The following is a 14,294-nucleotide window of genomic DNA, read 5'->3' on the forward strand; positions in this document are numbered from 1 at the left end:
CGGGAGACTATTATGTAGAGTTTGTATATTATAAAGGTTTATAGGGTTTTATAGGTACAAAGTTAATAATTTTCGAAATATTTACACTTTTATTGAGAAAAATGGTAAGATTTAAAACGCTGTGGGGCATTAGTACTCGAAAGTAATAAAAATATTTACATTTTTAAATATATTATTTAAATTTTTAAACTTAAATAGTAAATATTTTAAGTTTTTCTAGTATAGTGTCATTTTTAGATAATTTAATATCTGTGACATGTAACCATACAATATACAGTGTAATCACTATTTTCAAATACAAAATTTTCTTATTTTGTTTTTAAATGGAAACCCCTGTATATAAGTATTGTATTTTGTAGAAAATATTACAACCTTTCTTTTGGTATCCGATTGTGTATACCTAGCCTGTTTAGTTTTGTAGATATTTAAAAAGAGACTCTAGATATTACGTTTTTACAGATTTTTTATTAGTAAATTTATATAACATACTAATGTACCAACTAATAAATATAACCATGGACATATAATACAAGATTGACTGATTGCTGCAATAACTTGCCCAATAAGGTCTTGCCCAATGCGTTTTTGATTCAATATTAACCAATGATACACCCATTATGCTAATAGCTTTTTAAAATCTGATTCAGTGTTTTCAATTTCACTATTATGTTATGTCAGTTATCTATCATTCATAGCCAGAACAGGCACAGAAATAATCATTTCTTGACCAGACTCAATTTTTCAAGGCTTAAAAGATCACGCTCTCATCGAAAATTGACTAAAAAAATGACGATATATGAAACAACTAAGAGAAATCACTAGAAATAGACTTAGAAATAGAAATGATTTGCGCGGGAGAAAAAATATATGGCGTGTGTCCGTATATTCATAGTTTGTAGCAGATCTCTGCTAAGTTTTCCATCTTTAAGATAACAAGAAATGTTTGTAAAGATAACACTTATCTTTATAATATTTTGTTTTGCTTTTTTCGTCGTATACTCTATCTATTCGCATTTGCGCATAAAAACATTTATCACACCACATAACCCAAACTTCAAAAACTGGTTCAAACTCGACACCGAAAGGAGAGTGGAGGACATACTCTACTACCCTCCACAGCATTTCGGACACCATAATATCCAACATCCAATTATGGCTCCAGTTCTGGAGGACACCGAGAGGCTTCTTACCGATATCATCAATGCATGCCTTTTAGTGTGTTAACTTTTCTACCCCTTGGAAAGTGGCCAGTACAATGATGATCTCTAACCAGCACTGAATCATATAGACCAATATCTCTGTTGAACACTCTAGGTAAAGTCTATGAGAGAATCCTTAAGGAGAAACTCATAGAATTCCTAGACGAAAACCATATAATCCCAAAATTTCAATTCGGATTCAGAGCTGAACACTTTTCTCAAAATGCATTGACAGAAGCAGCAACCTTCATTTCACGTTCAATCAATGAAAAAAGGAAAATAGCCATTGGCATATTCCTAGATGCCCAGAAGGCCTTCGATCAGGTCTGGCACGCAGGTCTGATCGTAAAACTCCGCTGCTCTCAACTGTCAACCACATTCTTAAAACAATACACTAATATCTCTCCAATCGTACAATAAGAGTTAGAATCAACGATAATTACTCTACTCTCCAAGGCCCAACTTGACAAAATTGTCAAATGATGCAACAAATGGAGTCTCACTCTTAACCCAACCAAGACTCAAGCAATCCTACTCAGGTATCCGAGAACTTCTCGGTTTGAAGATGGGGGCAACCTGATAGCGCTCTATGGAGCTAGACTCCCGTTTCAAAGTTCGGTCACTTACTTGGATGTTCAATTGTAGAGGAACCTCAATTGGGATACTGAACTAAATCTCACCCTAAACGGAGTGAGAAGAAAGGCTAGTCTCCTGGGAGTCCTATCACGCAAATCTTGGGGCACACAGAGCAAGACTCTCCTACACACTTATAAAAACTACATCAGACCTATTATTGAGTACAGAGCTGTTCTTTTCTCCTCACTTAACAACCGCCAAATAAACGCCATTATGGCCACAGAACGCAAGATCTTGAGAAAGATCATGAGAAACTCTCAGCAAGAGATATGTTCTTCGCACCGCAACAAGCTCCAACACCAGAGCAAAGGAGGTCCTTAAAACATCTTGCCATTGCCAAACTTCTCTCAATTTAGCTGGAAACGAACTTCCTGATTAGTATTTCAACACACTAGAAGCGACGCCATTCCCAAAGTATAGCTGGTAATACGCGAAAGTGCCCCTGCAGAGCAGCATGGCTAGCAACCTTCCTAATCGCACACCACAAACGACATAACGACACCCACACTGACTGACTACTGCTTCTTAGTAAGCCACTCATCTTCCCAATCTCTCTTTAATAAACACAAACAGCATTCGCAGACTGAGTTACCAATTCTCTTCCTAGAAAGGAAGCCCGCACCTTGAAGAGGCGCCCAGCCTAAAGGAGGTATAAATAAAGTCACCATCCATCCATTCCATCTTCTCCTGCAGGTCAAGAATGAATCCTATGCACTTCTCCACCGAGACTTTAGAATGACAATCAGTGGTAATAGAATTGACTGTGTACGTTATACACTTACTCTTTTACATAACATGAGTTTCTTTTTATTGTTGACGATACTCCAACAATCTTAAAATATATTTCAAAGAGGAATTTGATAACAGACACCATGGTAAAAAATGAGAGTTTAATAAACAACAGGACAAAGGAAAATACGGCATAAAAATATAGTGAATAAAATACATATCCCAAAAATACGATAAAAATTATTAACGCATTTAGATTCGTGTTATATATTACATTAATTACTATTTAAATGGGAATAAGCCACAATTAAAGGTTAAAGTACGTTTATTGACGTTTCAATTTCCACTTCGGAAATCGTCAATAAACGTACTTTAACCTTTAATTGTGGCTTATTCCCATTTAAATAGTAATTACTTTAACATGCCACAAGAAAATAGCTTCAGAACAATATATATTACATTACTTGATAGACTTTTTTTTTACCTGGATCACCTGTGAGCTCTGAGATGGTCGGTTCTTCTTAAGATCTCGAAGATATCTTTGTGACAGTGATAACAAAGTTAACATGAAACTTTATAAAGAAAACTGAAACTACAGAATCGAACAAATATTAACAATGGCGAAACTTTTATTAAATATAAAGCAAAAGTTGTTGTTTTGCAATCGCTAACATATCGTATCAAATCAGATTCTACCTACACATTTAAAAACCGATAAAATAATAATTATTAACTTTTATATGTTTTAATTAAGGAAATGATTTTTTTCTATTTTAGTTATAGGTATTGTTAAATATTTTATTGTTAAATATTTATATAAAAAAGAATACCAGAGGAGATTGTTGCGAAAGAAATACTAAAAAATAACATTGTTGTCTGGGAAAAGCTGATGAATACCTAAAAAAGCGGTGCTAGAAAAATTCGGAGAGAGAAAGTAGCTTCGTTTTCATCAATCCGATCAAAGGAATTCATATTTTGAATTACGTACTAGGTAATCGTTGTGTTGGATCTCGCTGGGCTTGAATGCGCTTGGTGTCGCTTCCGATTAGGTGATCAACATCCTCCTGGGTATCTCGTTCGAGGAGGATGTTCTATATTAAGAAGTCTCCGACCCATCATGTCTCTTCTTCTTTTTAAACTGCCGCTTCATAATGGCTATTTTAATTTTTGAACTTGCTGCTCTAAACAAATCAATCGATCTGCATTGATACCAATCACGTAGATTCTTCAACCAAGAATTCTGCCTTCGGCCAACAGATCTTTTTTCTTGAATCTTTCCTCCGTATTATGAGTCTTAAAATTTCATATTTTGGTCCCCACATCACGTGGCCTAGATATTCATCATGTCTCACACGTGTTCAATTTGGGATAAATCTGGGGATCTTGGTGGCCACGGCAAAAAATTAACTCCTGCATATTCAAAGAATTCCATGGTGACTCTTCAGGTTCTTTCTGACGAAGATTAAATTCCACTGAACATCTAAAAATCACACGAACAAGCTGAGTTTTGCTGATAATGTCAATTTTGCGACCCCAAAAAGATGCAAAAAAATTTGCCACTCCAGCCCTCGGATTTCCCCCTAAAACCCCCATCGGAGAAGAGGGCGGAAAACATCGATTTACCAACAATCTGTTCCACTGTACAACAATCTGTAGAAAAAAATGTTCAAATAAGAAATGTTTATATTGTTTATGTATAAACAATTTTAAACAAAAATGCACTTATTCTGTCGAATTAACCGTTCTCTTAGAAACAACGGTTGAAGCGACCGATGATTTTGAATGTCAGTTATGCTCGCGAAATCAATTTTTTAAATAAAATTGATGTTGTTCGATTTTTTACATTTTTTGCGTTTCTGATGAGATCAATAAAATTTATCACTTCCATTGACAGGTCAGTATGGAATTTCGATTGTTAGTGACCCTGTGGCGCACCCAGGGGTGGGTTTTGGGGGTTAGATCCCCAGGGCATATAAAGCAAAACATATATAAAGAATAGTAAGAAAATGTATGTAAAAATCATCTGAGGTTTGCAGATGAGGTCGTATTAATCGCAGATAACTTACAGGATACAGTTTCTATGCTACATTCGCTTAAAAGTCTGTCTGAAAGAGCAGGATTAAAGATAAACTTTGAGAAAACTAAACTTATGACAAATCTCGTAATGAGTGGAAATATAACTATCGACAATAATACCATACAACAAACAGACACTTACAAATATCTGGGACACGAGATCAAAATAAACAGAGACAATCAAACAAATGAAATACAGAGGCGAATAGGCCTTACATGGGCAGCATTTGGCAAACTAAGCCATATTCTAAAAAGTTCAATTCCCATGTGTCTCAAGCGAAAAGTTTATAACCAATGTGTTTTGCCTGTACAAACTTATGGAGCAGAGACTTTAACACTCACGCAGAAATCTGCGAACAAACTAAGAGTTACACAACGAGCCATGGAACGTGCAATGCTGAATGTGAGCCTCCGAGACCACATAACAAACCGACAAATCAGGCAAAGATCAGGAGTTCAAGACGTCATCGAAAGAACCACGAGACTTAAGTGGAACTGGGCAGGACACTTAGCCAGAACACAAGATGGACGATGGACAAGACGAATTATGGAATGGAGGCCCAGAAATTATAAAAGAAGCCGAGGACGACCACCGACTAGATGGACCGACGACATAAAAAGAGTAGCGGGAAACTGGCTACAAGCGGCCCAGTGTAGAGAACACTGGAAAGAACTGAGGGAGGCCTATGTCCAGCAGTGGACGGGATTGGCTGATTGATAATGAAGAAAATGTAACTTGTCTTTCACACGCAATACAAAAAATCCAAAACGCTAATTTAATCATTAAATTACCCCTTTAAATATGTAGAATACAATAATTATTGTATAAATACACAATAATTAATACATAATAATTAATAATATTTTTCATTATATTTAGATATAGATACCTAATATTAGGCTCATGACAAAAGTAGACAGAACGAGTCTGTTGCGAGTAGCATGCGCCTACAGGCCTGTATCTGCGACGGCCTTGTGGACTATCACGGGTTGTGTTCCTCTGATATCTCTATGCGAGAAGAGAGCATTTGACAACAGCAATAAAAAACGAAGAAAGGTAAAGATCAATAGAAAGATATCAAGAAGAGTGAAACAACACGGAAGATGTTGCCCAGTAGACCAAGATGCTGATCCCGAGCCTAAGAGACTGGGTGGATTGTCTGTTTTTGGGCGTATCTTCATAGGTTCAGAAAGACAGATACTCACACGTTCTCAACAATGTTCTCACACGGCTACTCACACAATGCTGGAATGTAATAGATGTACAGTGAAGAGAAACAGAATGTATAGAGAAATAGGTATGAACCCTGTGACTGTGAGAGAGATGATCGTGAAGTTGACGGGAAGTAAGAAGGGATGGAATAGTGTTGACAATTACATCCGAACAGTAATTAAAAAGAAAGAAGAATAGAAACACCAGCCGGACTATCGACAGAGAAGATCTAGATAAGAGAAGGGAGTGCTTCGAAAGTGTCGTCTGCCTTACTGGCAGACTAAGTCTAAGTGGCCAGTACTTTTAAAGTACGGTACGAGCGACAGTCAACTGCGCACAAATAGGAGAGGATGGGTTTAGTTGGTAGGCAGGATAAAAGATACCGGAATCTTTGACACTGCTATTTTATAATGATATTTTATATCTGAACAAATTATGTCGGTACCTACCTTATTGCTTTATTAAAATTACTGTAACATTGGAGACAAGGAAATTTCTAATTTTTAAATTCTTCGTCATTAATTTATGACGTTACATTGCGGATTATCAGCCGTGTCATAAAACTGTACTATCAACAATTCTCAAACGTAGTAGGTATAGACAACCTTGACACGGAAAAAGTATCCAACTTTGTTTTTCCTTAAAACATTTTTTAAAACTGACCCTATCAATCTTTTGAACACTTGTTCATATCAAAATTACACAATATACAAATAATGTTTTGTTTTTGAGATGTATTAGACATAATGTTTTCTATACATTTATTGTTTAACAATCAACATCACGACCTACAATAACACAATTTCCAAATTTGCTGAACCAGCTCTTGCAAATATTTGATGTCAGAAGTCAATACCCTACTGTGTTCAAATAAGTTTATATTGTAAATAAATATATTAAAGTGTGGCTAATATAACTAAAATCGCATTTTGTGATACTTGCCGTATGAATATTTGTTAAGTATAATAGTTTCTAAGAATTGCTAGATACGAGGATATGATATGAAGGCAAAGTAAAAACTAATTTGGTAGCCCATAGATGGCTCTGCTGGATATGAAAACTTATACTAATAAATTGATGAATTTGATGTTATTCCTTTTTTATTAAACTAACTAACTGAAAGATAGTTGCTTCAGAAAATTCTGTCAATTTATTTTATCGCTCACAAAAATTTAATCCAAGGTGCTAAAAGTCCGCACATTCGGTAACAATAAAATGTATAGTAAACGTCATCGTGTTTGAACATGATTCACGCGAACGACTGCCAAAAACTGCAAAATCATCATCATCATTCTGGCTTTACAACCAGGTGTGGGTCCTATCCTCCTCAAGAATTTCTCCCCAGTCGTCCCTATCCATCGCCTTCCTCCGCCTAGCACGTATTCCCATATTTCTCGTGTCTTCATCGAGGTTATCAAGGAACCTTGTTTTGGGTCTTCTCTTCTTCGCTGACCAATGGGTCTATCAAGGAGCGTTTTTTTAGCTGGGTCATTTTGTTCCATCTGCATTACATGCCCTATCAACCTCAGACGATCTATCTTAATATGTTTTACGATATCAGGTTCTTGGTATATTTTATAAACTTCGAAGTTGTATTGTCTTCTCCACACTCCATTGTCATTCACTGTTCCATAGATTCGCTGTAGTACTTTTCTTTCGAAACATCCTAATATGTTTTCATTATTTTTTGTTAGAGTAAAAATCTCTGAAACATATGTTAGGACAGGGCGTATTATTGTTTTGTGGAGTTTTATTTTTGTATTTCTTGATATAAATGTGGATTTAAGGAGGAGATTAAGCCCAAAATAGCATCTGTTGGCCGTAAAAATTCTGCGGTTAATCTCTGCGGTAGTATTATTTTCAGTGTTAAGAAACGCTCCTAGGTATACAAATTCATTCACTGCTTCGATGACGTCGTTTTCTATAACAAGTGGTCGTAGGATTTGTGGTTCTGTGCTTATTTTCATATACTTTGTTTTGTTGGTGTTTATTATTAAACCCATTTTTGTAGCTGATTCTTTTAATGCTACATACGTCTCTCATACAGCGTTTTCCGTTCTCCCAACAATATTGATATCATCAGCATAGGCCAGGATTTGCACTGATTTATTATATATTGAACCAGTGTTTGTGATTTTTGACATACGTATTAATTTTTACAGAGCCAGATTGAACAGTATACAGGAGAGATGGTCTCCCTGGCGCAGCCCGTTATTTGTTTTAAAAGGTTCAGACAGTTCCCCCTGAATTCGTACTCTACATTCAACTTTCTCAAGAGTTAGTTTTGTTAAATTTACCAACTGATTTGGTATTCAAATCAGTTGGTTTGATTCACGAAAAAAAACTGCAAAAACTGAAGAAAATATCCAGAAGATACATGATATGGTTTTAGATGATCGATGGTTAAAAGTGTATGGGAGTAGTTATAGTGTATTTTTATGTATGAGAGAGTAATAAAACAATAAATTATGTATGCAAATCCCTAAACTGTTGATACGGGTGACTCAATGAAAAACAGATATTTGTCAACAAGTTTACAGAAGTATATAGGAAAACAATTTTAAATTGAGTATGACCACCAGGTATAAAGGTTGGAGCAGAATAGAATACAATAGTTGTGAGATTTACTAATCCCTAAATAAGGTTGCCAGTGTCGGAGTGATGGAGGTTAACAGGTACTAATGAATTTGCAAGAAATGTAAGATGTTTATTTTATTGGTTATATATAACCAATAAAAGTTTAATAAGTACCTATCTATTTGCAAAATAAAGTTTAATTCTTTAGATAAAATAAAACGTTTTATTTTATCTATTTGCAAAATAAAGTTTAATTCTTTGCCTATTTGCAAAATAAAGTTTAATTCTTTAGATAAAATAAAACGTTTTATTTTATCTGAAATGAGTGCATTCCACGAAGTAAGGGTTTCAACAATCCAACATTTAATTCTTTAATTCCAGGAATCTACGACAGTAATTGACTAGATAATTACCTTCTAAACTTATTCCACAGAAAATGTGATAGTGGGTTTTTCCATTTTGTATATAGGAAGGTCCAAGTGGCGTATTCAAAATTCTTAACAGTTCACTAAAAGTAGGTACTTCAGTTGCAAGGTGCAGTTTATTGTGTATACTAGTGTTACGGAAAATTTGGAAGTGCCGTGTAAACGCCGAAAAATTGGTCTTCTAACAGTTAATGAAAAAACATTAATATTTAATTGTTTTAAATCATTTACAGACAAACGTTTATGTGAAAGTGTTGATGAGACCGTTGAGTTAGTTAGCAGTACACTTGGGGTTGGGAAATCTACGATTTACAGAGTTGTTAAAGAAGAGAAATGTGGTAGTTTTCAAATGCCACGTAATGCTCCAGGGAAACCAAAATTTCAAATAGAATATCATTTTAAAGAAGGACTTCGACGGAAAGTGCATGAATTCTTCTTTAGACAAGAATTTCCAACATTGGATAAAGTTCTTGTCTCAGTTCGAGATGATAAGGATTACCCAGAAATGAGTCGAAGTACGTTATGGAAACTTTTAAAAGAAATAGGCTTCCGCTGGAAAAAGAATCCCAGAAAGTCTATTTTATTAGAAAGAAGCGATATTGTCATATGGAGAAGACATTTTCTAAGAACCATAAAGGAAATGAGAAACCAAAAAAGAAAAATATTTTATCTTGATGAAACATGGATCAACGAGGGTCATACACCAAATAAATTTTGGCAGGATGAAACTGTTACAAGTCAAAGGCACGCTTTTGTAAATAACTTATCTACTGGTTTAAACCCACCATCAGGAAAGGGACGCAGGCTGATAATAGTACACATTGGCAGTTCAGACGGTTTTGTTGAAGGTGGTTTATTAACTTTTGAATCAACTCGTACCGGTGACTACCATGAAGACATGAACGCTGATGTCTTTCAAGAATGGTTCGAACAAATGATAGATCTTCTTCCTAAGAACTGTGTAATAGTAATGGATATTGCAAGTTATCACTCCAGACTTATAGAAGGACTGCCAACAACCAAGTGGTTAAAAAAAGACTTGCAGAATTGGCTGAGTTCAAAAAATATTACGTACCATCCCGGATCTATAAGAAAGGAACTTTATTCGTTGTGTGCCCTTCATAAAGAAAAATTTAAAAAATACGAAATTGCTGAAATTGCCAAAAATCGTGGAATGACAGTACTTAGATCCCCACCATATCATTGTGAATTAAACCCGATTGAACTGGTATGGGCACAGATAAAGAGTGAAGTTTCAAGAAAAAATACCACTTTTAAAATTCATGATGTTAAACAGTTGTTTTTGGAGGCCGTAAATAATGTAAAACCTGAAAACTGGGAAAAGGCAGTAAATCACACTATTAAAGAAGAGGAAAAAATGTGGAAGCTGGACAATATTACTGATAAAATGATCGAGCCAGTTATTATAAATCTTGGTTCTGAAAGTTCATCTTCTGAATCTGATTTGGATTTGTAACAAGTAGCTGTAAGTTTTATATTAATATTTTTATTCATCTATTTAACATACCTTAGACGATTTTAAAAACTCTTTTTCTCTTTTGTAATTTTTAAAAATTAAATAAAATGTAAATTTTTTAAAACCCTTTTTAATGTAGGCCAGTCAGTTCTAATATAGTGTGTGATAAAAGAGGTCACTTTTGTTTACATACACATAACACTTTATAACACTAAAATAATTCATTTATTTTTTACAATTATTCAAAGTAATTTTTCAATTAATCTTGAGCACGCCCATGGAGTGGTCGGAGCTACCAGTTAAAATTATGCTAATTACTCTCTCGTTCATAAAAATAAACTATAAAACTATAAATATATATAAAGCAAAGAGGACATGGTATATACACACGAGTTCAGTATGAGAAAGCATTTGTATACTATGATTACCTCACGTGTTAAATGTATATCAAATTTCTTTTTCTTCATTCTAGAGTTTAGTTATTGTTCCCTTGTTCCCTATTCTTCTCCTTCTTCAGGTGCCCCTGCGAACATTGGTTATTAACATGGCACTTCTGAATTGTTCGACCGATGCGATCCCCAACCACATCCGCAGATTTTGGAGCCATTTGAGTCTTCTTTTGCCTGGCGAACGCATGCTGTCTATTTTTCCCTGGATAATCTATTGAAGTAGACGGTACTTATCGTGTCTCAATATTTGGTCTAAATATTCAAGATTTTTTTGTTTAATTGTGCTGATAATTTCTTTCTCTATTCCAATTCTGTGGATTGCGACTTAGACCAGGAAAGTAACGATTTTCATAAAACACTGCTTTTGATATCTAATAACTGCTTTTGATTTTGGTGACAAAAATATGTATGATATGTGACAAGCTGTACGCTCCCGAAGAAGCTGATGCTGTTTACACTTGAATATCCTTTTTGTGCGGGGGATCATCCCATTCTGTGTTTGGTTTGACAGTTTCTAGTGTGACTTCGCTGTTTCCACTAATTTTCTCCATTCTTCTTTCTCTTTGATTGTCCTTTCTATATTTCCAATTTCCATACTCTTCTTCCACTTGTTGTCTCCATTTCCGTTTAAGTCTACCTCCGGTTCTTTTACCTGGTGGTATACATTCCGTCATAACTCTTAACGGATTGCTCTTCTGTCTTCTCATTATGTGTCCATACCATCTAATTCTTTGTGCTTTTATTGCTCTAACCATGTTCTCTTGATCCACCCATTCTTGTATTTCGTGATTCATCTATTGTTTTGCATCCTCTTCGTTTTGCCTCTTTGGTCTCAGTATTTTTCTGATCGTCTTCCTCTCAAAAACTTTTAATTGCTCTTCTTCTCTTGCTGTTAATGTAAATGTTTCACATCAGTAGAATGGCGGACACAAAAGTCGTTAAATTAACAAGGGAAAATCATCAAGTGGTAGAATAAGTATCGGAAGAAAATTTAGAAATTAGCCTTTAACATTTAAATAAGCACGTAGACAATTTATTTAGTAGAAATATTTAAAAACACACTTTGAATTACAAAAAAGGTATGCGCTGATTTAAATAGTAGGTTTCAGAATAACTAACTGTACAAGCACATCTATAAAGCAAACAAGATATCAGCTAGTACATGTGACAGGTTTAATTCATTACATTTTATTGTATATATTTCATTACTACAAAGCATTAACATTACATTATAATGCACAATTTAAATGTACCTATTAAGCAATTAAAAACACAAAAGGATTGAAAATCCACTAAAAACAACAGGCTCCAATAAAATTAATCGGTTCGTGAGCCTTGTACCAAATTTACGGTTTAGTTTAAACATTTCTGAAAACCCGCATGTAGTAATCAACGGAATGAATAATAAAAAAGCCGAAATCTATTTTTGTTTGACTTTTACAATATCTATTGCGGTAAGTGACCCGGCGATGCGTTTTCATATAAAAATATATTTTCACCATGACCGTCTCAACAAAAATACGCAATTTTTTATGAGACGCATCATACGCATTTTTTTATTTAGAAAATACAGCCGCATATAGTTTTTTTGAAGTTTTACGAAAAAAAATTCCACTACTTCGATAAAACGAATTTAAACAAACTGCCGACAAACGAAAAACGATTCAACCACTTCAATATAAAGAATGTAAACTACTGAGTGGCCGTCCCGATTGCGAAGTGCAAAAGTTTCCCGGCGCCGTATATGAGCAACGCGCAACCGATACTGAAGCAGGAGTGGAACGAACACATTAGTAGAATGGCAGAGGATAGGTTAGTACGAATAGCACGAGATAAGTCATCAAATGGACGAAGAAGTATTGGGAGACCAAGAAAAAAATGGTGCGATAACTTGAACAATTTAGGAGACTAATATTGAAGAAGAAATAGAGCCTACATAGAGCCTAAAGAAATTTAAAGACTACATACAAGAAGGAAGAAGAAGAAGAAATAAGAATGCGATCTGCGCCATCGTTTATTTGGCCAAACAAGGAATCCAACGAGATTGAAATCTAGTAGAAGTTTCACGCGAATAGTTTCCGGTTGTGCCATCAGATGTCTATGCGGAAGATGACTACAAGCCGCAGTCTTGTGATAATCAGCTGAGAAAAACGATTGGAGGAACTATCAGACCATGGTTGAAATGTTGGTTTTATCTCAAGTAATTTCACATGTTTTTGTGTCATCTGCTATTCCATACGTCAACTATTTTGCTGTGAAAATATAATTTGAGACCTGTCGCTGGAGTTCTTGGATAGATCTCAATAGTTGTGTCCTATAAGACTTTTCGCGCATATTTATATGCCAGATCGTTTCCCGTGATTCCAATATGAGATGGCACCCACAGGAAAGCAATGATTCTGTGATTTAGATTGTGCAATTCTTGTCTAATGCGTTTGACTACTAGATGGGAAGAATTGATTTTGGAGATGATTTCTAGAGAATTTAGTGAATGTCAATATTACGAAGTTCATTTCAGGACTTTTTTTAACGTGTCATAATGACTTTATATATTGAAAAAAGTTCTCGTGTTCGCTACACAATGTTCCTTTATTGCTACTCAATAAGTTCATCAACATCCAACAACTATCATAGTAGAGAAAAACTGAACTGCTTTCGATAAAATGTTCTAATCATGTTCTTATCTCATTCTAAGTTGTTCTGTTCTATTCGATCGATTGTTGGGAATTCCTTATTTATAAACGATAAAGGATAATCATTTTTTAATAAAACAGATGTTAACAAATGTTTTTCCTCTAAGAACGAATTTTCGTTAGAACAAGCAATCTTGGCTCTATCGTATAAGGATTTAATGATTCCCTTTTTAATATTGATATAGTGATTTGATTTGTAATATAAATATTTGATGGTGTGTGTTGGTTTTCTATACACCTGAGTCTCATATCCAATATCGTCTTAGAGATTAAAACATCCAGGAAAGGTAGTGTGTTATTATATTCCTTTTCCTTGGTAAAGGTTTATCGTTTATATTATTCAGGAATGTGTCTTACAACTCTAATTTGTTTAAAATCTTCCATAAATATATCGGCTAATAATGGAGATAAACTAGAGTCCATTGCTAGACCAAAACTTTGTTTATAGAATTCATTATTTGGCTGTTTGGATGCAAGCATAATGATGATGCAATTAAGTATTTGATGCACACTCTGGCTCAAGAACAAATACCTTTACTACAAAATCAAACTTCTCTCTTACAACAAATTATTTGGGAATTTTTAAATTGTTTTTTAAAAAATAAAAAGAAAAAAATATGTATATAAAAAGCAAAAAATAATTAAAAAAAAAACGAAAAAAAGGGAAAACAGAGAAAAAAGAAGAAAAAAAGGAAAAAATAGAAAAAAAATATAATTTAATAAAATTAAAAAAAAATGTATAAATAAAATATAAAAATGTATAAATAAAATAAAAAAAAAATTGGAATTAATAAAAATGTATAAATAAAATAAAAAAAAG

At 34.3% G+C, this 14,294-nt stretch overlaps 2 protein-coding genes across 5 annotated transcripts in view; one reads left to right on the plus strand and one right to left on the minus strand.

The window, feature by feature from the left end:
- Positions 1–14,294, plus strand: part of LOC140449647 (guanylate kinase) — a 202,127-nt gene that overhangs the window by 152,462 nt on the left and 35,371 nt on the right. The gene's annotated exons all lie outside the window — the stretch shown is intronic.
- The window catches only part of LOC140449644 (uncharacterized), a 197,524-nt gene that overhangs the window by 49,719 nt on the left and 133,511 nt on the right, over positions 1–14,294 (minus strand). Inside the window, exon 1 of one of the 2 annotated variants that reach the window (XM_072542893.1) lies at positions 3,049–3,189. The exons of the other annotated variant lie outside the window; for it this stretch is intronic. Within the exon in view, the coding sequence (XP_072398994.1) occupies positions 3,049–3,132 (84 nt within the window). The 5' untranslated portion in view covers positions 3,133–3,189. Of the gene's footprint in view, positions 1–3,048; positions 3,190–14,294 lie in introns of those variants that run through there. 2 annotated transcript variants of the gene reach the window in all.

This window comes from Diabrotica undecimpunctata, chromosome 9, assembly GCF_040954645.1.
Source record: "Diabrotica undecimpunctata isolate CICGRU chromosome 9, icDiaUnde3, whole genome shotgun sequence".
Taxonomy (NCBI): domain Eukaryota; kingdom Metazoa; phylum Arthropoda; class Insecta; order Coleoptera; family Chrysomelidae; genus Diabrotica; species Diabrotica undecimpunctata.